The 25,087-nt window shown below is 46.6% G+C and overlaps 1 protein-coding gene across 2 annotated transcripts; it reads right to left on the bottom strand.

The window, feature by feature from the left end:
• Positions 1 to 5,761: 5,761 nt before the first annotated feature.
• Gosr2 (golgi SNAP receptor complex member 2) lies at positions 5,762 to 24,518 on the bottom strand. 2 transcript variants are annotated; one of them, XM_028882664.2, is made up of 6 exons: positions 24,411 to 24,518; positions 17,687 to 17,751; positions 15,825 to 15,933; positions 14,840 to 14,972; positions 12,034 to 12,174; positions 5,762 to 6,988 (listed from the first exon to the last, which is right to left on the bottom strand). In XM_028882664.2, the coding sequence occupies exons 1-6, from the start codon at positions 24,437 to 24,439 to the stop codon at positions 6,827 to 6,829; spliced, it is 639 nt and encodes a 212-aa protein (XP_028738497.1). In that variant the 5' UTR covers positions 24,440 to 24,518; the 3' UTR covers positions 5,762 to 6,826. The 2 variants fall into 2 exon arrangements, with proteins under 2 accessions (XP_028738497.1, XP_028738498.1); XM_028882665.2 differs by lacking the exon at positions 12,034 to 12,174.
• Positions 24,519 to 25,087: the final 569 nt, after the last annotated feature.

Below are 25,087 nucleotides of genomic sequence, written 5' to 3'. Positions count from 1 at the left end.
GAGCTTGAAATTCAGGCATGAGTTAGGCCCTGCCTGAACTTTTTCTGGGCCCCAGAATGACGTGGTTACCCCCATCTGCAGCTACTCCCAGCCTTGGTCTCCCTCTCTAGCTTTCCTCCCCACTCTTTGCTCAGTCCCCACCTAACCCCAATCCACTGAACACCAAGCCCACTCCTCCTGTGGACTTAGGTCCCTAAGTCAACCATCTCCAGACCGCTGCAGCAACTCCTCCATGGAGACTACTTGCCTACTCATTTCTTGGGGTCTATGATCCCTGCCCCATGTTTCTGGCATCTAATTGCTGCCCTATGATATCTAGTTATTAAATTGGCCCTTTTTTTCTTTGCAATTGTTCTCTCTTGGCAGCCCAGGATGATTAGATTCACTGAGGGCCCTTCTGGCCCTGCCTCCCAAGAGCTGATTCCAGGCATGACCCCCCCCCCGTGTGTGTGTGTGTGTGTGTGTGTGTGTGTGTGTGTGTGTGTGTGCGCGCACGCGCGCGCGCGCACTGAAGCTGGAAGAGGGCATTAGATTCCCTGAACTGGAGCTACAGAGGGTTGTGAGGAGCAATGTGGGTTCTGAGATCTGATCCTGGGTCCTTTTCAAGAGCAGCAAGCACTCTTTACTGGGGAGCCAACTCTTCAGCCCCTTCAGCTGACTTTATGGTGAAAGCTGGTGATGCTGGGTTTGAGCTATTTTTCCTCCCTTTCTCCCTTTGGTGAGTTTCCCAGGCATCCACATCTTTAACCAAGAGCAGGTAAGAATGACCCTAACACTTGTATTCCAATGTCTTATCCAAAAGGTGGTCACAGCTCCCATTCTCCATTTTAGGGCTGCCAGCTGAGGGTCTTCCAGAGTCCCTAAACTGTGGTAAAAGGCTGCCTTCTGCCACAAATGTTAAGAGAAATGGCTTCTTGTACTAAATTGCTATGGACACTGGGTACACACTCCATTTGTAGCACCAGGAACTTAACCAGCACCAGGAGACTGAGGCTCATCTCTAAAGCATTACATCCCCAAGCTCACATCAGCAGAGGTCCTGGAGCTCTGAGATTGCTCTGCCCTCCTACAGAGGCACCTGCTCCTTGTCTCTCACCTGTGCACATGTCCTGGAAACAGAAAACTGCTCTTAACAGAAATGTGGGAAGGCTCCAGGGTGGGCTCTGCCCACGTGGCACCTGTTGCCATGTTGGAAAGGAGAGAGGAATCAATTTCTTCCTGCACAGCCCACGCCTGTGTCTCTGATGAGTTAACACCCACCAAGCATTCAGCTCTGTCTCGAGCTTCTCTGCCTCTGAAGGGCAACCCGTTCTTTATGGGCTCCCAGCTGGCTCCAGGCAGCTGTACGCCACGTGGTGATGGGCATCAAGCCTCCCAGCAGCTGTCTCCTTGACTCCTGCAGCCAAAGGGTAGTTAGAGCGTATTAACGCCACAGGTCACCCTGTCCCTCTCAGCCCCTTTGACTCTTCCTCTCCTCCAAAACCCAGTCATTGCCCATCACCTCCATCTCTGGAAAAGCCCTTCCTGGTCAATGCCCCACTGAGACAGCTACTCAGAGCCATTGTCCCTCAGTTGTGGGGACTTTGTGTGCTGCCTTTTCCGCTGGCTGTTTTGGATAACAGGGTGAATCTCTGAAGCTAAACAGGATAAGTAGGGTACCACACCCGGAAGGCACTATGAGCCTTCCCAGGAGAATCCTTGGAAAGTTCCGAAAACTAGTCTCTGCCCCATAGCAAGGTAGCCCAGAGCCTCCTGGGCTGACCCTGAAACCCACTTTTAAAAACCTCCAGGAAGTAGCCAAGGCTGAGAAGCACCACTTTAGTGGCAGGCACTGAGCTGCTGCTGTCACTGTGGTCCCCCTGCTCCCTGCTGGAGTGACCTTAGCAGCTCTCCGGCAGAGTTGTCATTAGCGGCTGGAGGGAGGCCTCCAAGACACCACTGCTGGAACGGCTGAGCCAGCGTCAGCCCCTCACCCAGGCCCCTGAATTGGTCATCACTGACTGCCTTTAGTTATTGGGGATGACCAGCCACTATTTACCAGGGCCAGGGAGGGCTAGCTCCTGCAGACCTTTCTACTTCCTGAATTCTCTCCAGCCTGGTTGGCACATTTTTTTTTCTTCATGTGGCCCATGCCCTTCTCCCTCCTACTTTATCCATTGCTGTTGTTCAGGGTCTATGAGCATGTGGGCCACAGCATACGTGGCCACGGCCTCCCCCCCCCCCCCCGACTTCTGGGTGTGGCCACAGCAGCTTTACCTGTATGGTCTGGGCGCCTCCTGCAGGCCACTAACTTGATAGCTTGTGACCATGTGACCACCTACTATGTGCAGACGACCACACTGAAGTGAGGAACAATTAACCATTCCCCTACAGCAGACCAGGTATGTCCGAAAGCCCGGCAGGCAGGGAGCATGGAGTCCTGAGCCAGGGGTGGAGTGACAGAAGGGTTGGGAAGTGTGCTGGAGAAACAGGGAAGGGCTAGCCTCTCACCCTGAAGTCCTTTACTCAGAGACAGAGTGGCATCAATTAATGACAGACACCACTGGCCAGGGACCATTTTAGGTCCTTCCTGCTGGTCTAGTGTAGTGGAATCAATGGAGACAGAGTAAAGTCCACGGGGACCATCTAGTCTTGGAATACCATTCCTGTCTACAGTTGAAGTCACACCTTCACATGATAGTCATCTGGACAATATCCAATATCCAGTCTGCATCCACATCAATAAACGAGTCCAAGTAAAATGCCTTCATAGAGCTATTTCTAAAAGCTCCCAGGGGGTCATGATGTAGAGCGCCAGCTGCTAGAACACAGGAATGAAGTGTGTGTGTGTGTGTGTGTGTGTGTGTGTGTAGGGGTACGTTGTAACACAGGTTCTACTGCAGTGGAGGGACGAGCCCCTGCCAGATCCTCAACCCCTTCCCACCCTGTTTCCTCCTTCTCTTATGTGCCAGATGAGGAAAGAGCAGGAGAGTAATAACACTGAGAAATGTTTTCCGGGCCTGTTTGCAGCACGTCAGAGTGCTGAGGGAAGGACTGGAGAAGAGGGAGTCTTGAAACTTGGTCATCTTTTGCCGGACTCCTAGAGTTCTAAAGCAGCCCAGAGCCACTGCTCTGCAGAGACATTAAGGGAACCACACTAAAAAACTGTTTTAATGCATCAAGAGCCTCTGGGCAGACCAGCTATGAGTGGGGAACTGTCACCCCCTAGTGGCTAGGTGTGGGTATGGTACCTCCTTGCTCTTGGAGACATCCATGCAGTCAGTTTAGAACATTCCCTTTCAGTTTAGAAGTAGAATTCGCCATATAACGTCTGGTATGACATTCTTCACTAGGTACTAGCAGGTGGCCTTGTTGCCTGTTCCTAGTAGAACATCTTCAGGGGATGCAAGAGGCAGTTGGGAGAGTTGGGACTATAGGCACACAAGGAACCAGCTTCTCTGGAAAGCACTAAGGCTTAGTCCACTATCTGCACAGCAGGTATAACACAGGATCTAACTCAGAGGGCTGGGAAGACTGAAAGTGAAGAAGTTTGTCTTGCCAACACAAAAGGCTATGGGGAAGCTGGCAGTATGGAGGTTCTGGTCTTGGCCTGAAGACAAGTGACACCCCATCCTATTTAGCCAATAACATGCTCCTCTGCTGTTCCAAGTTACAGGAGGGACTCCCAGAGTGCATCCACGGGGCTTTATGACCTGTGTTTGACAATCAGTTTTCCTGATTTGACATGCCTCTGCTTTCATTTGTTTGTGGTCCTAACTTTGTATTTCAGTTTTATCTATTTCCTTTCATGTGTGTGGGTGCTAGCCTGTGTATATTTCTGTGCACGCATGCCTTGGACCTTTGTAGTCAGAAGGTGGCTTTGGATTCCCCGGAACTGTAGTTAAGATGGTTGTGAGCCACCGTGTGGGTGCTGGGAATCAAACCCAGGTCCTCTGGGAGAGCAGCCAGTGTTCTTAACTGCTAAGCCATCACCCCAGGCCCTGTTTCCATGTTTTCCATTATGTGCCCCTGCAGTGGTGAGGATGGAGCCCAGTGTAGAGTGGATGCTGGGCAAGCACTACGTCAGAGTGACAGTCCCTAGTTGTCTCTCAGAGTCCTCAACTCTTCTGGATGAAGTAGGGCTACTATAAGACTTCATTTGGGACTTGCCAGGTCTTGCTCTTTACACATCTATGCAGATTTGGTTCCAGATTCTTCCCAGTGCTATCATTTTAAAAGAACAGCAGCTCCAACACACACGGCAGGACTACCTGGGAACCTTAAGTACTGTTCTGAATCAGACAGAAGGTCTGAGGATATCCCCAGAGCTTATACTTGTCTTTCCCCAGCTGCTTCTGAGGCGGCCTCCCAGCCTGTAGCTCTGAAACATTGTATATGAATGCTTCTAGCCTAGAAACCAAAGGGTAGTCGTGACAAAGAATGCCAAGTGCTTTTTTAAAGTTTTCTAAATAAACCTCAACTTTATTCAGCTGATGCGTTCTGAAAACAAGGGGCGTAACTATAATTTGCCAGTCAAAGCTATTTAAATTCAACAGGGCAAGCTGGCTTTTGAGAAAAGTCTACAGTGAAACCTGTAAAACCTAGTACTATTTACTTGGTCCCTGGGTTTAGCTTCCCTTAAAGTGGCCATACCTGGAGTATACATCTATTTAACACAGGCACCCTACCTGTTTCAAATCACACCACTCAGACTGCTACACCAAGGTGCACACACCATCTGCTAGGCTGGAACTTCTGGCCAGCTCCACCCCAACTAGAGGGCATCCTATTCAGGCTCAGGCCCCTTCCCACTGGTGAAGAATGACAACAGTTGCACCCAATCAGGTCGGGATCTCAGAAGGCACTGAATGGGAATGCAAGGGAGGACAGTCATGAGGCAGCCAGCTCAATGCCCTCAGAGCCCACATGCTCTGGCTACTATTCCCTACCCCCAGGCAGTAAAGACACCCACCCCATTACAAGTAGGGAGGCGTGGCTGTGAAGGTGGAACATCAAGTTCATCAAAGTCAAGGACCACTACCAAGGCAAGTGTAGAATACCATTATATACTACAAAACACTGTCCCAACAATCACTGAAGGGCAGGGAGCAGTCCAAATGGCTCAGTTTCAGCTTGCACATCTTCCAAAGCATGCTGTCTGGTGGGATCGTCGGGTGCCCAGTGGATAGGGCAGTCAGGTCTGTGCAGTCCAAGCTCCACTTTACGGTCAGCCAGGAGCTGCTCATCATGCCCAGTCTGCCTCCCCAAAGTGAGCTCTAGATCTGAAGATGCTGCAAGCCGCCTCTCTCCTCTAGGGCCATGGTTTTCACTCTGCACTATCAATTCTTCCTAGAAGAGTCACAGATTCCTACTTCCTGGCCATCTAGGGCCCATTTGGCTAGAGGGGAAGGAGCAACAGACACTGACTCTGACCAGAATCTAAATGAGGACCCAGGAAACTCAGGTTTAAAGTGTGACAGCTGAGAAAGTCCCCAAAGGGATGCCACAGATGTCCAACACTGCTCCTCACGGGGGAGAGGTGGTATGTGACACACGCTGTGAAGAGGGAGACAGAGAGAGGCCACTGAAGCAAAGACAGGGAGGGCAATCAAAAGTAGGGTTAATACTGACCAGGTTTCCAGTTCTGAGGAATTCTGAGTGTCCGACTGTCCCACCATGAGGCTACTAAATTTAAAATTGTTTGGGTGGGCAGGACCTGTGACTGATGAACAAATCAATTCTCTAGATCTTTCGGGTAATTTCAGAGATTAATCACAATAAGCTTGCTCAAGATACATTAATTTTCAAACAAATTCTGCAATACACCAGGTATTAATATAGCCTTAATCATGGCTGGACAAAGTGAAAATGGCCTGGTCCCTGAAACAGTCTCATAAAGACATGCTTAGCAGGGTGGCCTACCAGGGCTGGGGAAAATGGAGGCTTAGCTGATGGATATATTACTAATGTATTTCAAGGGAGAGGAGAGACAGTCAAAGAATTTGAGATGGCAGAACTAGATGAGTCTACAACTTAGAAATCACCCTTTGCTCATGGCTACTTGCAAAGGGGCAAAGGCCCACCCACTGGAACCTGGGTGGAGGTGCCAAGCTACGTCTCTGAACTGCCAATTGCTGTATTAACTGGAAAAACACTGGTGACTCAGGACTCGTGTCCAGACTGAACACTCCCCAGGAACACTGATGGCCTCACCTCAGGAAGGACAAACACCCAGCAACTGGCATGGAAAAGCTTACGTTATCAGCAACAGCTCCAATGTCTCCACTTCCCTGGAGTAGCTGCTTCCAGGGAAGGGTGCTGGTGTGAGCAGTTAGTCACCTACATGTCATGTTTTCTTAGGGTTGGGACTGGGTAGTGGCTGGAAGGATGTGAGAACTGATCTACCCCAGAAGGCACAAGGAAAGTCTTCTTTCCTCATCTTCTCACATGTGCTCCAGCCAAGCCATCAGGAGCACAAAGACTGGGCGATGACAAGGAGTGAACCGTGTGGACAGTCCTATGTGCAAGCCTCATCATGCAGGCTTTCCAGGGCGAGCATCAGCTGTGTGGATAAACCACAAAACCCACCCCTCCCTCCCCCAGTGAGAACCAGATAACAGGGTCTTGACCCACTCACTTCCTAAGCACCACACATCTTGGTGACCCTAGTTCCCACTCCCCAGCTGTCACAGAAAACAAAGCAGGTTTGATACGAAGCCACAATTAGTCCTGGGGGAGGGGTGTCTTCACAGTTAAGGCATACATTTCAAAAGGTGGCCTCCCAGCCCACTTCTTGCTTGCACATGTGCACATGGTGGGCAGACTCTCCGTGCTGGGTGCAGCTGGCTCATGTCAGGTACTGGACTACAAGGAACATAACTGCACAGGTGAGCAGCATCCCACCAATCATGAAGTACTTGTCCTGGAAGGCCCGCTTCTCAATTAGCCTCATCACTGTGTTGGACAGGCCGAGCATGTTGGCAATGTCAAGGATCTTTTTCTGAGTCCCCTGGGGAGGTGAGAAGAGAAAGAAAAACAAAGATCAACCTCATTGCCAAGAGTGGCTAAAGAGCACCACAAGCCAGGGTTTTACTAACAGATACTGTCTTCTTGGTCAGGCCAGAGACGAGAATAGATTCACTTCGCCACCATGTATTTGGTCAAAGAAAAAGTCTTTTCCAGAAATGGTGCTGGAACTGGCTACATATCATGTATGTGCATCATATGTGTACTTATGTACATTTCATGTATGTTAAAAAAAGTGAGCCTTGGTTCACATTACATACAAAAACTGGGGCTGGGAAATGGCACCAGCACAGGACCTGAGTTTGGAACCCCAGAATCCATGTAAAAAAACAGATGTGGTTAGCCTACAGCCTCCAGTGCTGTGGGGGCTGAGACAGGAGGATTGCTGGGGTTTGCTGGCCACCACTCTAGCTCCAGATTCAGTGAGAGGCACCATCAAGAGTCCTGGAGGACACCTGCACATTCGAGCAACACACTCATTCAAGATGGATCTCCAAATAAACACAAAGCTGAGACTCCAAGAAAGCCTCTTTAAAAAGACAAAAGAAGTGGTACTGGCCTTTAATCCCGGCAGGGCAGAGCCAGGCAGATCTCGGTGAGTTCCAGGCCAGTCTGGGCTACAGAGTGAGTTCAAGGAAAGGTGCAAAGCTACACAGAGAAACCCTGTCTCGAAAAAACAAAACAAAACCAAACAAAAAAAAAACAAAAAAAAAAAACAAACAAAAGAAAAGAAAACAAAAGATCAGAAGAAGATCTGAAAACCAAGAAGCAATCCTGGTTATGCATCAACCAGAGGATAGATAAACACATTACCGAATCACACGGCTCAGCAATAAAAAGGACCTAACATGTCCTAACGTGAATGGACCCTGAAAACAGAGGAAGAGGCCACACACCACAGTATGAACAGAGCTATATGAAGTTCAGCAGCTAGTACACCAATGGACAATGGACTCTACCCAGCCTTTCCAAGTATTTTTTGTTTGTTTGTTTGTTTGTTTTTTGGTTTTTCGAGACAGGGTTTCTCTGTGTAACTCTGGCTAGCCTGTAACTCGCTCTGGCCTCGAACTCAGAGATCCACCTTCAAACCTCTACATGTGTCCCCACTTCTCGGCTTTTTATACTACTTCTTCATACCTAAGTCAATTCATGACAATTGTATTGCATACGTACACAAGCAGACACATCCCTCTACTAATCATAGGTAAACTATATACAAATGTCTTTTCTGGAGCTCATTAAATTTTTAGAGGCAAAGTAGCTCAGATGGGAACAAATAAGCTCAGAAAACTAGAGAGAAAAAAGAGCAAAAATATGTAAGAGTGGTAAAGATTAGTTACACCAATCTGCTGCATCTATCTTTTAATATTATTTTTGCTTGTTTTCAAGATAGGGTCTCCCTAAGTAACCCAGGCTGGTCTAGAACTCGTTGTCCTCCTTCTTCACCCTCTCCCATACTAGAATTCTAGGCATGTGCTACCACATCCAGCCTTTCCTATCCTTCAAATATACAAGTGTGCACACAGCATGTGTATACAAGTTAAAACTTTTGCAGTGTTAAGTGGAGAGCTACTTCGGACAGAGCCACTATGAGTGGAAGATCCTGTGGCGGAGTGTGAGGCGAACAGAAGACAGACTCAAAGCAGACCAGATTATTCAAGTCTTGCTAGGATCAGAGGCTGTCCATTGGTCATTCATTTTTAATGGTGTCCTGTTTTGTTCCTTATTTGCTTCTTCCACTATTTTGTAATTAAGGCAAAGGGGTTCAACTAGTCTGAGTATTCTGAACCACACCTTAACGTGCCTTACTCAAATATTTTTAGTCTTCTGAAAATACAACTAATTTCTACATGCAACTTTTAAAAACATTTATTTACACATTTGTGTGTATGCCTGCATTTATGTGTGTGCATGCATTTAAGTGTGTGTACCACGTGCATGCAGGAGCCTGCAGAGGTCAGAAGAGGCATTGGCTGCCCTGGAATTGGAGTTACAAATGGTTAGCCACAGTGTGGGTAGTGAGGATCAAACATGGGTCCCCAGAAGAGCAGCTTTCTTCTGCTGAGAGATCTTCTGCTCTTACATACCATTATTTTTAAGATGAACCTTAAAGTAGCTGAAAAGACAGGCTGGGCCTGGGGCCAATACTGCTATTGCTCTTGGGCACAGACTGGTAGATGAGATGCTGGACAGTGATGGGCAGAAGCAGCTAGAAGGTCTTTTCTAGGAAGGCTTACATACAGTCTGAGACACTGCTACACACCGCTCCAGGTGGAAGTTGCCACAATAGGGATCTACAACACTGAGCAGTTTCTGTGGCTCACAGTTCTCAAGTAGCTCCATTTTAACTCTGCAGTTTCTAGTTCTCAGGCTGCTTTCATTTATACACAGTATGTAATCCAATGCAGCCAAGTCTTCTTTGGTAACACTCTTGCCTTCGCAGCTGTGCCAGTGCCACGACTTCTCAGGCAGCTGACAGCCCTTGGGGCCAGGGCCCAGCCTCTGACCCAGCTGGAAGCAGTGTTGCTGTCAACGGCCCAGCTACCTGAAATGTTCCATCACCAGTGTTCTGAAAACTTCTGCAATGGATGACAGACAAACATTTCCCAGACACATGGGCAGCACTGACTGGGTTTGTGCACAGCCATCTTCCTGTGGACACTTCTAGAATGGTTTATATTCTTAAAAGCTATGTGAAAAACTTCCTCAGCTCCATAGCTCCAGCAATCCTTGATAATGACCTGTTCATTCTGCAGAGTAGAAATCTTTAGGGCTTCTACTGAGTAAGTGAGTTATAGCTGGTGTTTACAAGGGAGTTTGAAGTGGGAAAGGTAGCAAAGAAATATAGCAAAGGCTGGGCACGGTGGTACATGCATTTATTCCTAGCAGCTGGGAGGCAGAAGCAGGCAGATCTCTGCGAGTTCCAAGGTTAGTCAGGGATCCATAGAGAGTCCCTGTCTCAAAAAAAAGGTGGGTGAGAAAGAAGAGGAAGAGATTCCTTAAGGACATAAACCCTCTTAAACGTAAATGCTGCCACAATCAATTGCCTAAACCACATGGTCTGGTCTTTCTTATTATTTTCTAATGTTTAAATGTATATTCAGTTTCTTATGAAGTAACAGAACTAAGCACAGGGTCAGGTCAAGACACATGGTGCCCACTGTGCTCATATGAATGTCTAACCTCTAGTTCCACATTCATTTTCTAAAAGGAACACCCGTTAATAAGCAACTGAGAGAAGAGGCCAGGTGATGAAGACACAAGGTAACATGGACAGGAATTCAGAGCCCATAGTCTGCCTAGACAAGGATCAACAAGCCAACAAGCCTCATCAAGAAGGATCTTGGGTCAGGAACAGTGGCACACGCCTTTAATCTCAGCACCCAAGATGCAGACGCAGGCAGAACTCTCTGAGTTTGAGGCCAGCCTAGTCTACTAGTTTCAGGCCACCCAGTGCTATGTAATGAGATACTGTCTCAAAAAACCAAACAAAGGAATCTTGGGCTGGGGATGTGGCCCACTGGTAGAGTGATTGGTTAGCATGTATAGGCCTTGCATTTGATTCTCTCTATTGCAAATAAAAATAAAATGCGAGGTCTCAAGTCAAATCAGTCAGCTGTCAGAGGAGACTAGAAAATGTTTTCACGACAGTGAGAAAATGGGACCTATGTTAAAGATCCTGCCTTAGGGTGAAAGTGCAGACTACTTTGTAGCCATACCTTCTAAAACCACTGAAAGTGACGATTAATTTCAAAAAGTCCCTATTTCCAACCACAAAATCAAAGCAATTATCCCAGTTCTTTCATGCCCCCATTTCTCTCCAATGGTTTTGGAAGAAAATTCCCTGGCCCAGGGAGGAAGAGATCAAGAGGCAAGACAAACAGAAGGGGAGAAACAGAGAAAAGTGAGTCAGAAATCACTAGGCTCAAGACCTACCACCTGGACAGGCTTCCTGGCAAGTCACCTCTGCTAACAGTGCCCATGGACTCCTCAGTGAGCCTTCAGGAGGAAGCTAACACTCCATCGAGAACCTCAACCCCATGAGATCTGCATTAGTGCCACATGGATGTGTTTCATAAAAGTCTTGACTTCCCCTGAGCTGCAGAAAAGAGGACAGTTCTCTACAATGAAAGCAGGGTAGCCAACCAGTATCTGTATAGACTTCTTCAGAGGCTGTCTGAAAGGGGAACCCCTGGGCCATTGGAAACACTGTAACTGTCAGCAGGAGGTGAGCATCAGCAGGCCTGTCTATCCTCTCCCTGGGAAAGACACTGGGAGCTGCTCAGAAACACACTGGATGCCTAGAGAGCAGACAGCTCAGTGTGTATCAATAAAAACTAAGATAATGGTCACACTACCAAGTGATTTTCTCACAGCCCAATGGTTGGCAATGCTTTATCCTGGGATCACACCCTGGTAACAGACAGAGCCCATACCCCCAAGCCACCAGGGCCAATACAGGAAAAGGCTGAGGCTTAACCACCATGACTGACATCAATCTGTATGTTTCTCTAAGCCACTCCCAGGGGTCAGGGTCTCAACAGTGCCAACAGGGCAGGCTTCTTGGACCTTTGGCTATGTGAGGAAGAGACCCATGTGGTCCACCATGTGCTCTAGAAGCCACCTACTGCAGGATTAGGCGGCCTGAAGACATGACCCCTGGGATCAGTACAAAACAAAGCCTTCATCATAACACACTCCACAGCTGGAATTCCAAAGGGAAACCACCTTAGAAGACTGCCATGCCTTCATTCTGAGAGCAAATCTAAAGAAGCATTTCTCAGCCTGTCACTGGTCCCTTTGTAGCAACCTCAATCTCATGCAGAGTCAGTAAAGGGACAAAGCCCTAGCTATCAAGAGACGCCACTGGGTTTCATCGTAGCACTGGCAAACCTGCAAGCTCCAGGGCTTGGGCTTACTGTCACAACATGAGCCGAGGACACAGAAACAAATACAAATATAGGCGCTGAACTACAGGACAAGGCCAGAATAAGAGGCCTTCTCTCTATTCTCCAGCAGGGACCCCACCTTCAAGGTCAGTCTCTGGGCCCTCAGTCCCTCCAGAATACTGTGCCCGCCTCCAATGAGGTCATCCATGCCGTGGTGAATGTTCTGGAGGGAGGAGTTAAATTGCAGTGATTCATCCATGGGTATGGTGGTGTCAGAGTCCTGTGAAAGAAATGCAGGCACTTGATTAACTTCCCTCACTGGTCAGCTCCTGGGATCTGGCCACATCTCACTACTCTGCCTTTTGGCCAAGGTCAAGCCAGTAGAACCAGGAGGAACAAAGCAAGCATCAGAGTCAAACAAGCAAAGCAAAGCAAAGGTGTGTGGATGGGGTTGGGGGTGAGTGGGTGGGCTCTTCTTACACAAGAGCAGAGGAGGTGTCAGGCCTTACACTCTCCAAATGAGTTCTGCAACAGTGTTGCTTTCTGCATCTGTCACATTCCCCACTGAGGAAAAGCCAGCTATCCCTTCAAGACCTCATTCATTCCTCCTGAAGGTTCTGGCTCCTCCCAAAGTTAGCTGTTCAAATGTTCCTTTCCACGGCTTCTTGCTCATGTTTGCTTTTGTTCTTTAGCTATTTTATCTATAGCTTATCCCTTTGACTAGACTGAGACTATAGATCAAAGAAGCAGTGTTTTCTTCTGAAGGCTTAAGTGTGTTCAGGATGGGAACACACTTCCGAGGAGGCAGAAAAAGAGTGTAAAAGAAAGAAAGGTGGGGGAAGAAGGCTGAAGACTACAAGCTGAGTACAGGCTATCTCAAAGGCTTGGGACCTAAGTGTCTCAGATTTCAGGCCTCTGCAGACTTTGGAATGGAGTTACCTACTGAGCAGCTCCTTTGGATGCTAGACTTGCAGACTGAAGATGCCCTATCAGTACTGCCCAAGTCCTTTTACTTCACAGGTCTATTTCCCTAAAACTCATTCAGCATGCTGGCTTCCTGTTCTCCCCACTTTGCAGATGAATAAAGTGAAGCCCAGAGAGATGGAATAACTTAACCAGATAGGCAGGATCCCAGGGTGGAGTGCACAGCCAACTCTCAATTGTAAACACACTGTAAACAGAAACACTAAGAGCGATCCTGCTGGCTCTACTCTCACAGACTTGGCTGGGGAGAGGACCAGGTGTTCTCCTTCCTGCTGTCTGATGGATGCAGCCTCCTGCCAGGCAAGGCCCCTTCTACCACATCAGCCCCAATTCCCACTGGTAGGAAGATAGACCATCATTTGTTCTCCTGCTGGAAGTTCAGAACCACCTTCAGGTGGACATGCTGAATCCCCCTGCTAACAAGAGAGCTCAAAGAGAGGAGCCATGTTTAGTAATTTTCTCAAATGTTTTACTTGGTACCGTGGTACTGACTCTAGTGATTAAGAGAATCAATGACGCCCCTTACCTGACTAGTACTTATTGACTTTCCACACAAATCTGCCTTACATTCATCCCATCTGAACAGGGATAGGTGCTAGGTATTCTCTTTTAGAATACGTAAAATCACAAAAAGAAATTTCATTTGGTGAGTCAATGTTTCTGAGTAGCCTAGTGAATGTGGTGCCTCATCAGGCTTGCAACCAACAAAATAATGCTGAGAGGTCATCTCTGGCCTAAAAACTCCTGAATGTGACCTATCTTTCAGTATGCTATCTTATTTAGTATCTTAGAGCATGCTGCATTTGTGAACTGTTAATCACCACAATCTGCCTGCCCACCTGCTCTGGATAAACTCAGAAGCCATGTCCCGAGGCACTCAGAGAAACACACTGTGGCAGGGGATGGAGGAATGGGCTAGCCTCCTGCCGGTGAGAAGCAGGGCTTCTGTGGTAGGAGGGGCCTTGCCTGGCAGGAGGCTGTCGGACAGCAGGAAGGAGGCACCTGGTCCTCTCCCCAGCCCGGTCCGTGTGAGATGAGACCCACCAAGATCACTCTTGGTGTTTCTGTCTACAGTGTGGTTACACAAGTGCAAAGGCAGGAATTCTAGGGCAGGTTTAGAAAGCGAGGAACTATGAAGGCCAAACCCACCTCACCTGGTTAGAACGCAGGACCCTGAAAAAGGCTAGCACGCTGCACATGGGGAGAACAGTCCTACTGAAGCTAGAGGGCAGGGGTGGGGCTTCTAAGAAATCCAATATGCAAACCAACAGACTCCTCCAAGACTGAAGCCAAGCATCCAACACTAAACATCTGGTATCAAAGTCCTCCAAAGTGCCATTTGGACCAGGGTTAAAAACATTTTACTGCAGGCTGGAGAGATGGCTCAGCGGTTAAGAGCACTGGCTGTTCTTCCAGAGGACCTGGGTTCAATTCCCAGCACCCACATGGCAGCTCACAACTGTCTATAACTCCAAATCTGGCATCCTCACACAGACATACATGCAGGCAAAACACCAGTGCACATAAAATAAAAATAAATAAATTAAAGAAAAATTTTAAAAAAATTTAATGCATCTGAGGCTGGAAACGCACACACGCGCGCGCACACACACGGCAGCTTCCAAATGCTATCATCTGCGTCTCTACAGATGGGCTAAGCTCTAGTCAATCTGTCTCCATCTAAGCACAAAAACACCTCAACAGTGTGAGCGTCCCCTCTGCAGTGGACCAGCCTCTCCCCACTCCTTCAATTTAACTGCTTCCTCTTCAAGTTTTTGTGTTGGAGAGAAATTCCCCATCTGGGAATGTCTTAGTGGCAACGCACAAAGTCCCCCGTCATTTCCACTTGGTCTCCTCCTCCTGAGTCGGCTTCAAGCACCCCACTAAGGGGTGATGCCTGGTAACCTGCACTCAGTCCTGACACCTGTCAGGTGCCCGCCAATCTCCAGTGTCTGGCTTACGTTAGTGGTGAAGGTGCGAGACAGAAGCTCCTCTCGCTGCCTCTCCTGCTGCTCCCTGGCATAGCGCCGGTGCTGGAAGTTCCTGAGGGCAGTCTGCAGGTGCTGGACATCATACTTCAGTTGGTCGACACGGCTGGAATTAATGAGACAGAGATCACACCCCAGGACCTGAGCGTGGCACACTGAGGTAGCCTGGCTTTACACTCAGGGGAAGACCTCGCTTGGCTTCTTCTCCCCACAGTGCCCGCACCAGTGCCTAAACTGATGAACAAGAAGCTGAGTCGAGCAGCAGCTTGTGGTTAAGGTGGCTGGAATCACACACAACTCCAGCAGCTTTACTTCAATGTCTGCAGGACTCCAACTCCTCAGCGAACAGGTGACAGGAAGCAGGCTTGATGACCCCTTCCTGACCTTCCGAGGGTCATTCCACACTCCTGGAAAAAGCCCAAGGGCAGCTTTGAGGTAGGGCAGCAATGAAGTTTCATGGAACTTTTAGGAGCAGGGGTTGGAGTGGTGGTGAGGGTGGTTTCCTCTGAATTTCATGGTGGAGTATCAAACATCAGATCAGTACTTCATTATAAACAGACTGATTGAGGCGATTAGGACAAGGGCATTTCAGCCCAACAGGGGCCAGTGGGAACTAAACAGCAGAGCCAAACTCCCCAGCAGCACTAGTTTTCAGTGGCCAGGGGTCTGGTCAGAAAATGCCTATTTTCAAAATTACCTCAAACAAGAGATCAGAATTACCCCCAAAAGAAACATGGGACCATGATCACAGGCTTCTGAGCCAAAAACCTCATACTTTTAATTTGGAGGGTGTATGGCTTAGCTAGAACTATGTATTTTAGGGAGGCTTTATCTTTGCATAGTTTTCATTTCTTTAGTATGTACCCAGATTTTCAGAATATTCTATAGCTTCTAATGGGAGAAAGGGCAGCCTCATTGGGCCTGAAGTATCTGAGCCATGTCAGGGGTCAACACTCACAGTTTGGCATTCTGCCTTTTATTAGGGGGTTCCTTGCTTGACAAAATCTCCAGACGCTCTAGATGGCCGAATATCTGGTCTATGCTTGCTTGTATTTCGTTTTCTACTACTGCACAAAAGAGAGAGAGAAAAAATAATTTCTGCAAAAGAGATAATGAAATTAAATTAAGAGTGATACATCAGCTGGGCGGTGGTGGCGCACACCTTTAATCCCAGCACTTGGGAGGCAGAGGCAGGCGAATCTCTGTGAGTTCGAGGACAGCCTGGTCTACAGAGTGAGTTCCAGGAAAGGCGCAAAGCTACACAGAGAAACCATGTCTTGTAAAACCAAAAAAGGAAAAAAAAAAAAAAAGAGTGATAAATCATGCTCGGCAGTGGTGGCACACACCTTTATTCTCAGCAGCACTCGGGAGGCAGGGGCAGGTGGGTCACTGAGTTAAAAGCCAGCCTGGTCTAACTTCCAGGCACATTCCAGGACAGCCAGGGCTACACAGAAAAACTCTTGTCTCAAACTACACCCCCGAAAAAAGTGATAAACGTTTTTCCATAACACAAACTAAAACATATGTATTTCAAAAGAAGCACAATGCACACAAAGATGAATCAATTCAAGGTCTACTGTGCTTCAAACCATATGTGCACTTATATCCATACAGACAAGCATAGCTACACATAGCTGTTAGCTGCCCTGTTTTTAAAGTAGAAGGCATGTCTGAAGACAAACTCCCCACCTTTAGAAAATAAACATTTAAAGGTTGCCCAAATAACTCTGTTAAGCTAAATTTTTTGATATAGTTCCATCTGAGATTGGTCTCAGATATGGATAATAAACCCCTAGTTAAAAGGTTGCCAACTGAACTCCTCATAGATGAGGCTAAAAGAAAAGTAAGAGGCATAAAGGAAAGGGAAGATTAGTATGGAAACACCCAGAGGTGTTCTGAAAGCACGGGTAGGACACGATGTGTTGGAGCCCTCGGAATAGACCACATATCAATAGGAAAGACCCAGGAAAGAGCCCGCAGAGGTAGAGTGATAGTCACATTCCTTATCCCCTTTGATAAGGCTGCCAAAATGACCTCTTTCCATTTCTAATCAGGCAACAGTGAGATTGTTGGGAAGGCAAACAAAGGCCAGTGGGCAGAAACTAAACTGCACAGAGCAAGCATCCAGGCGGCTGCCTTCCCCACCAAGAAATGACAGCCCTGGCACCAGCCCTCCCCAGGCCTCGGCACCTGCAGCAAACACAGCCGGTCTAGACTGGAGCACTGTAGGGTGCAGAGCTAAGGGAAGAGCCACACTGGGAGCCATGGAGAAAGAAGGAACAAAAACAGGCCTGGTGAGAGCTGGGCAGCGAGGCCACAAGAGCTTCTGTGGGAGGTCTACAAGGCTGGTTCAGAAGGGGGGCCTTCGCTTGGAACAGAAACGAAACTCCAAACCACAACCCCACATGCTTCTCAAAAGAAACTGTGGTGTGGGAACTAAACTAATTAATATTGCTAGTTGTTTGAATAATCCTACTAAGAAGCCAGAGTTCTCAGCTCAGGAGAGATGGCCAGTTCCAGGTCAACATGTCTGAATTTTCAGACTAGGTAATTAGATTAAAACAGATGGAGAGAGAACTTCCATTCCCATAGGGCCATGTCAGGTTGAGTGGAAGGGTAATGGGGGATAAAAACTGGTGGGACTCCAGAGGGCACAATCAGGGAACTCTGTGACTCGGCCGTAAGGATTTTCTGTTCATCCTGACAACTCATTCCATGCTGAGTCATTAAGCCCCCAAGGCAGAACGCAGTCAGGAAACCCAGCCCATTAGCCCCGTGTCATCAGAGAAAGGACTCTGGTCTCCCTGGTTAATTACTCACAGTGCACAGACTGCCTGTCTGCCGTCTCCAGGCGTCCCATGTGAGACTGGATCTCGTGGACCTGCCTATCAAAGGAAGAGGGAGGAAATGAGTGAGACAGGAATAATCGCTAGCACTTCGGTCAGGAAAGACAACTTGTTCTAATGCCATCTTACAACTGATTTAAACTGACAGTGCTGATGAACTGTAAAATTTATATGTGGCACTTTAGGCCACCCATTTTGGCATCGTTTCTAATATCCTCACGCTAATAATAATACTGCTAGCATTTAGTGAGTGCTTACTGTATCTGAGACACTGCTAAGTCAATAACCCTGAAAGGAAAAGCACTATCACAATTCTCATTTTATAAATAAAAACTGAAACCCAGAAAGGTCGTGTAAGTTGCTCAAGGTCACAGAGCAGGCAATAAACCTCAACCAGGATCCAGCCAATCCCACTCTCTGTTCTGTGACCCGATGTGCTAAGCACTGGTCTGTCTACCAAGGGTCAAAGGGCAAGGGAGATACAATCCTTGCCCCTGAGAAACAATGTAATTAGGAACTGGCAGGCCAGATGGACATGAAAAGTCCCTGAGGTTTACGAGAAGCAACACACACAAGCAGAAACAAACAGAAAGCTGAGGGAGGAGTTGTGGAGAGCGGGGCAGAGGAGAGAGGAAGGCTGGGGCTAAGAAAGTGGAACAAAGGCATTTTGTGGGTGGAAGGAGTTGTGTTTGCTTGTTTTTGAGTCAAGATCTCATTTATGCAGCTGAGGCTCACCTTGAACTTGTGATCCTCCTGCCTCAGCCTCCACAGTGCTGGGATTACAGTTGTGAATGCCACCATAGAAAATGCTATGCAGAAGGCATGCAGGGCATTTCATGTGAAGTGCTTGAAGGACACTTGGAGAAAGAGCAAGCAGAGGGGAGCAGGCTGTGGAAGGCCCACTTAGGAGTAGCTCTGAAAGATAGCTATCTCCTGTTTGGTAAACATCTTTCCCTGACAACAGTAGGGACTGCCATCTCCTCTGGAAATGCAACAGGTCCCAGACATTAGGCCCAGAGCACTCTCTGGAGACTTTCCAGGCCAGTCACCTTCGACCCTTCCTAGTGGTTCCCCATCACTCGTCAGCTCTTGGGACGCAGCTTAAGTTAGTCCCAGTGCCTCCTCCTGTGCTTACACAGGCCCTTTGCACAGAGCCTGCGTGAAGGAGCCTCATCTCCAGTCCTTAAGGGAAAGCACAATTGTTCTCCACCACTGTGCATTGTATACTATGACCTCGAATTTTACCAGGGCCAGCCAGGGACCCCGATCTTGCTTCAGTGTATCTCTAGTCTTTTCCAGGGCTTTCTTGTAACTTCTAGTGTGACCTATGGCACCAGAACCCAATCCAGCTGTCTAAGACTTCCTGAATGTTCCAAGGCAAGCCTTGTGACCTGGAGAAGCAACCTGTCAGCTGCTTCAGGAAGGGAAATACAGGGTGCTTTGGAACAGGTGGGACAGGGCAGAGGCAGTGGAGATACAGAGGCTGATGCAGGGATGCAGATGGAGGTAACTGATGTATGGAACACGTGGGTGAGGACAACAGCAGGGACTGGTGGGTTGATGGGCAGGAAAATTAGGATCCCTGTTAGCAGTAGTAGGACACAGGCAATGAGGTAAATTTGTAATGGTGACTTAAAGCAAATCAGAAAGTTGGTGTCATTATCCACAGGAACAACAACAAAAAAGAAGAAAGAAAGGAAGGAAGAAAGAAAGAGGAAAAACAGAGACAGCAGAATAGCAAAAAAACTTAACCAACCCAATTCTGAAGAAGTATATCGAAGTTGACTCAATATATCAATAAATAAGCAAATATATCTGCAGCAGATAATAAAAGGATTGATGTCCAAAATATGTAAAGAACCCCTGCAAATCAATAGGAAAAGTCCAATAGAGCAATTTTTTAAATGGCCAAAGAGATGGACGGTGGTGGTACACACCTTTGATCCCAGCACTCAGGAGGCAGAAGCAGGCAGATCTCTGAGTTCAAGGCCACCCTGATCTACAGAGCAAGTTCCAGAACAGTCAGGGCTATACAGAGAAACACTATCATTGAGCCCCCCTCCCCCTCAAAAAAAAAAAAAAAAAAAAAAAGACCAAAGGGCAAATGACAGAAAAGGAAACACAGAGAGTAAACAGATACATAAAAGTTGATCAACTTCGATAATAGCTCAGAAAAACACATGTTAAAACCAACGAGATCATATGCCTCCCATGAGGAACTTGAGAACATGGACACAGGTAGGAAAACCATACATGCCAGTCTCATACCACCTGGTAGGATTCTAAGTTGGTGAAATCCTTCAATGGCTTTCTGACAACACCTGGTAGCATCACACACACTGCGTGACCCAACACCACACTTTTAGCAGTAAGGCTTACAGAGATTCTGGCTTATATCAAGGACTTGTAATAGAGGATCATCAAAGAATTTTTGTGCAAATTTATAACCCACAGCCATATCTATAATAAAAACTTGTAAGTTTGTAGCAAACCAATTATGTGGTAAAAATTGATGAGTCTTCATTTATTCCATACAGTGTGACATTTTATTGCCCTTTCATGTGTCGTGTGCTCCCCTTATGTTGGAATGAAAACTCCCCCCCCCCAAGACAGGTCACTTTATTATGTAGCTCTGACTGTCCTAGAACTCTGTACACCAGGCTGGCCTCAAATTCAGGGATCCTCACCTTTCTGTCTCTCTAGTGCTGGAACTAAAGTTGTGCACCACCATGAAACATAAAAATCTTTCTGAAAATCTAAAAAAAAAAATGTTCAAAGTTTAAGGGTTTCAAATAAAGGACTGTAGATCTGTTCAGTGAGACATATGCAAATAATACTGTTAATAATATAATAACCACTGAAGTGTTCACCAAGAAAGAACTCAGATTAAGTTCAGCAGATTTATAAAGCTAGCAGGGTTGGCAAAACAGCTCAGTGGGTGAAAGGGCATGCTGCCAAGCCTGATGACCTGAGTTTGATCCCCAAAACCCATATGGTGGAAGAAAATAACCAATTCCTGCAAGCTATCCTCTGGCCTCCACTTTGGTTCGTTTGCACCTACACACACACACTAAATAAATTTAAATGCTAATAAGAGCTTGAGCTAGTCATATCAGTATGGACATTAAGTCTTTTTTTTTTTTTTTTTTTTTTTTGACTTTTTTGTATTGCTTTTCTCATTGGTAGCCATGCTGAATACAAATCCTCCTGCCTTGCTCCCATGCTGATAAATGAGAACATTAAGTCTTTAAGATGATTGTAAAAGGAAAAAGGAGCTGGGCCGCGGTGGCGCACGCCTTTAGTTCCCAGCACTTGGGAGGCAGAGCCAGGCGGATCTCTGTGAGTTCGAGGCCAGCCTGGTCAGCCTGGTCTACAGAGAGAGATCTAGGCCAGGGACAAAAAACTACACAGAGAAACCCTGTCTCAAAAAAAAAAAAAAAAAAAAAAAAAAAAAAAAAAAAAAAAAAAAAAAAAAAAAAAAAGGAAACCTAGTATATTAAGTATCTGTTTTTGGTAAATTAAAAGTCACATAAAACAAGTAGCATATGCTGTTTGCGAACACAAGAAAAAGAATAAAATCACTGATGTGAGGGTGACAAGCTCTGAGGGTAAAAACAGATGTAGGCGCTTTTGATTCAGCTTGTTTATAAATCAATTATCTGAAGCACATATATTAATTTGAATCCTAACACTGGGTGATGGTACTCTTTATTTTTATGTGTTTGCAATATTTCATAAATAAAATAACTAAGAAAAATAAAGTTTTTTCCAGATGTCAATGATTTAATGAAACTCATTACTCATTCATTCACACATTCAACAAACAATAGGCTATACAATCATAATGGTCCATGGGAAATCAAGAAATGAAACCATGGGCCATCTACAGTGGGAAAGAACACAATGAGGGCTGTAACTGTAAATCTTGGCTGATTTAAAGATGTGCTGGTTTCTTCTGTGGTATCTATGATAAATGGAGCCTGAAGACAGTACAGAGTGAGAATGGTCATTAAACAAGGACCCAAAGGATGCTCTTCAATAACTGGAATGGACGTTAAGAAGTAGAAAAGAGTTTGTCTCCTACTTCTGCTTAAGGGAGTCCCCAAAGCAAAAGGTACATGTTCCAAGACACCACATTTCAGCTTTACACAGAAAACACATTACAAAATTATGAGTTGTCTTCTTGAAAAAAAAAAAAAAAAAGTGCCTCTACCTGTGCAACACTAGGTCCCTGGACTGTCTAGGGTCTTACAAGGGTCTTCATGACCAAAGATAGAAATGGAATGGAAGCTCTTGTCAGTCCCTTTCAAGTCTTGAGATTCTCAAGGACAGGCGAGACAATAATAATACCCCCAAAACACTCTTTGGCCAGCTTTGTTATACTAAGCTAAAAAGGACAATTTTAAGAAATTTCAGAGAAACATTACTGACTTTCCCCATCTAACTTCTATTTATAAGTTCTGTTTGGCTCTAAATGAATTAGAAAAGATATAATCAATAAAGTAAGTCCAGTCTCTACATCCCATGCTAGGAAGTAAATGCAGACAACAAGGCAGGTGTGACCAGCATGGTGGGAACTCCTACTACAGGACTTGGAGAATCTGTTTCCACTCAACTGGGAACCAGACAACACCTGCACAGCCAAGTGACATGTGATACCTAAACAGGATCTGGGGTGTAGACACAGAGAAAAAGAAGTCTCGGGCTTTTCTAGCATGGGGTCCACCATGGACTTGGGTAATAATATAGCTAAGCAAAGAGTTAGTACACATTAAGCAAGAGGTATTGCTGTTGTTTCCTTTTTTTTAAAAAAAAAAAAAAGCTTTACACATGTTGTAGCAAGAATTTTAAATGAAGCTGCTCTTTAAAGAAGTCCATGAATCAGGGCTGGAGAAATGGCTTAGAGTTAAGAGCACTGTCTGCTCTTCCAGAGGACCCAGGTTCAGTACGAAGCACCCATAGGGCAGCTCACAACTATCTGTAACTTCAGTTACAGGGGATCTGACACCCTCACACAAACATACATACAGGCAAAATACCAATGCACATAAAATAAAAATAAATCATTTAAAAAAAGAAGTCAATGAATCTGTTTGGGCCCCATGGTGGTAATGTCTGTTATCCCAGCAGGAGGTTTTCACGTCTTCCACTCAACATCTGTAGCTAGTCTTTACCTCATAAGGTTAATTGACAAACTGGTCTTGAGATAATAGTTCTTAAAACTAACTACTCATTAAAACCACCTGGAAAGCCTGTTCACTAAAAAGCTGTTTGTACCTAAAACCTACTTAGCCTGCACTTGTAGAGCTGAGATCCAGAATGACAGACTGGACAACACAAGGAACAAATGAAAACCACCTTTGCAAACACAAGAATCTCAAAAACAGAAGCCTGGCTATTTGCTTCTCTCTAAAATTCACCTTAGTGGACTATTACTGAAGTATAAAATGTCTTGTTTTTCATTCACTTCATTTTTTTTTCCCATTCATTTGGTGCTCAGGACTTTTTCACATATATGACTTTAAATAATTGATTTAAAGTCAGTGTACTTTCACAGTAAGAGACAGTCACAGATTAGGTTCAAAGTTCTAGAGAGATGAGTGTGTTCTGATGCGTTATGTTTCGTCAATTCAGCAGCTAGCATACTGACCTCAATGCACTATTAGGCCCATGTGCCCTGCTAGGTAAAGGTTCTGTTCTTAGTAATGTGATTGTGATTTTCTGTTTTATTCCTTTTCCAACTGACTCACTGGCTAGTTGGTTTTTGTTGTTGTTGTTGTTTGTTTGGGTTTTTTTGTTTTGTTTTGTTGTTTTTTGGAGCTCTTCCTACACTTTTTTATATAATAAGCAAATTGTCATTATAATGTAGTTTCCTTATTTTCCCTCTCCCAAATCAAACACTTTGTTGCCAAAGTAAAAAGAAAACCATTAACTTAGAATATCAGAAAGAAAGAAAATGGCCACCATTCCTTTTGTTATGAGTTTACTAGGGAGGCCAGATGACTAGTTTATTTCATTTTCAGATCCAAGGCGTATGATATTTATTTCAGTGTTGTCGAAAGATCAACAGAAAGTCCTTAAACTAGCATAGGTATGGCCCCTTACCATGCCCAGCTACATAACACAGCAAGCTGCCAAAACACGGGACAATACGGATAAAGGCAACTGAGTTATGACCAGAAGCTAACCTAAAACTCAATTCCGATTTCCCCAAAGCTAACTTGTAATCAAACATGACTAACACTAATAGTCTCTATTACCTGCATTTCTTTGTGTCACAAAAATACGTTCTTTAATATCCAACCAAGAACACCAAACACTTTTTTTCATACAACTCTGACACTCCCACTAAGCAATGAACTGATGGGACACAGGCTTCGTCAACCGCTTCTCTGTTCCCGAAGCTCTACCAACCCGGAGGACTAAGCTGGCAGGTGCTGGACAAAGTACTACAACCCGGGGGATGCTACTTGTCCTTCCCAACAGGCAGTCACGGCCTGCAGCAGGAGCTACCCGGCCCAAGCCTTCGCGCCCGGACCGGCCCCCTCCCGCGGCGGAGGGCAGCCCGCGAGGGGCTGGGAGGTGCGAAGCAGCCCCGGCGGAAACGCTCCACCTCCACCATGGCAGTCGCCAGAGCCCCGAGCCCCAGGGGCCGCCGCCCGGGCCGAGCCCAGCCCGCTCCCCGACGCAGCCCTCACTTGTGCGTTTGTTGGTACAGCGGCTCCATGACGCCGGCCGAGCCGGCCTGCGGCTTCCTCGGAACACGTCCTCACAGCCCCACTTCCGGCTTCCGACTTCCGGTCTCAGGACCCGCCCTTCTGAGTAGGGCGCCCGCGATTGCGCCTGTCCCGCGGTGGTTGTGAGGTCGGAGAAGGGGTTGAGAGAAGGGAGAGCGGTACGCGAGGGGTGGGTGTGGCTCAGCGGGGAGACAACGGGGAGGTTTATTGCTGAAGCCCGGCTTCAGGTTTGAATCAGGTATCGGCGAGGACGGTCGCGAGGTACTGACGTCAGAGCCTGAGCAAGAAGTCGCGGGCGACTTTTCTCTACAGCTCTCCTCAGAGCGTTTTCCGGCCTGACTTCGCCTTAAACTGTGTAAAGACAGGTCAGGGGATTGCGTTCCTCAACGCGGATGCTTTTCCTGTCTCGAACTTGTCCGCCCACTCGTGTCTTCCCATCTCCTTCTGTTGGTTTCCGTTAAACCCGCAGTGAGAGAGTGGTTAGCATCTGTCCTGTGTGACGTGGAACAACCAAATCCCTCCTGTTCTTCAAGGGGTTGGACTAGAAAAGGAAATACGATCTGTGTGCAAATTAAACAATTCCAGAAGGTAGAAAATCCCAATAAATGCAAAAGATTATGAACTGAAAACTGGGGTTG

The sequence above is a fragment of the Peromyscus leucopus genome, chromosome 8b (assembly GCF_004664715.2).
Source record: "Peromyscus leucopus breed LL Stock chromosome 8b, UCI_PerLeu_2.1, whole genome shotgun sequence".
Lineage (NCBI taxonomy): Eukaryota > Metazoa > Chordata > Mammalia > Rodentia > Cricetidae > Peromyscus > Peromyscus leucopus.
This window is presented reverse-complemented; position numbering and strand designations above follow the sequence as displayed.

Excerpts from the sequence above, each read along its gene's own strand:
- Gosr2 (XM_028882664.2), bottom strand. The coding sequence starts at position 24,439 with ATGGAGCCGCTGTACCAACAAACGCACAA. Across the intron at positions 15,934-17,686 it reads AGACAGGCAGTCTGTGCACT|TAGTAGAAAACGAAATACAA; the intron begins GTGAGTAATTAA and ends TCTTTTGTGCAG. Across the intron at positions 6,989-12,033 it reads CCCAGAGACTGACCTTGAAG|GGGACTCAGAAAAAGATCCT; the intron begins GTGGGGTCCCTG and ends TCACCTCCCCAG.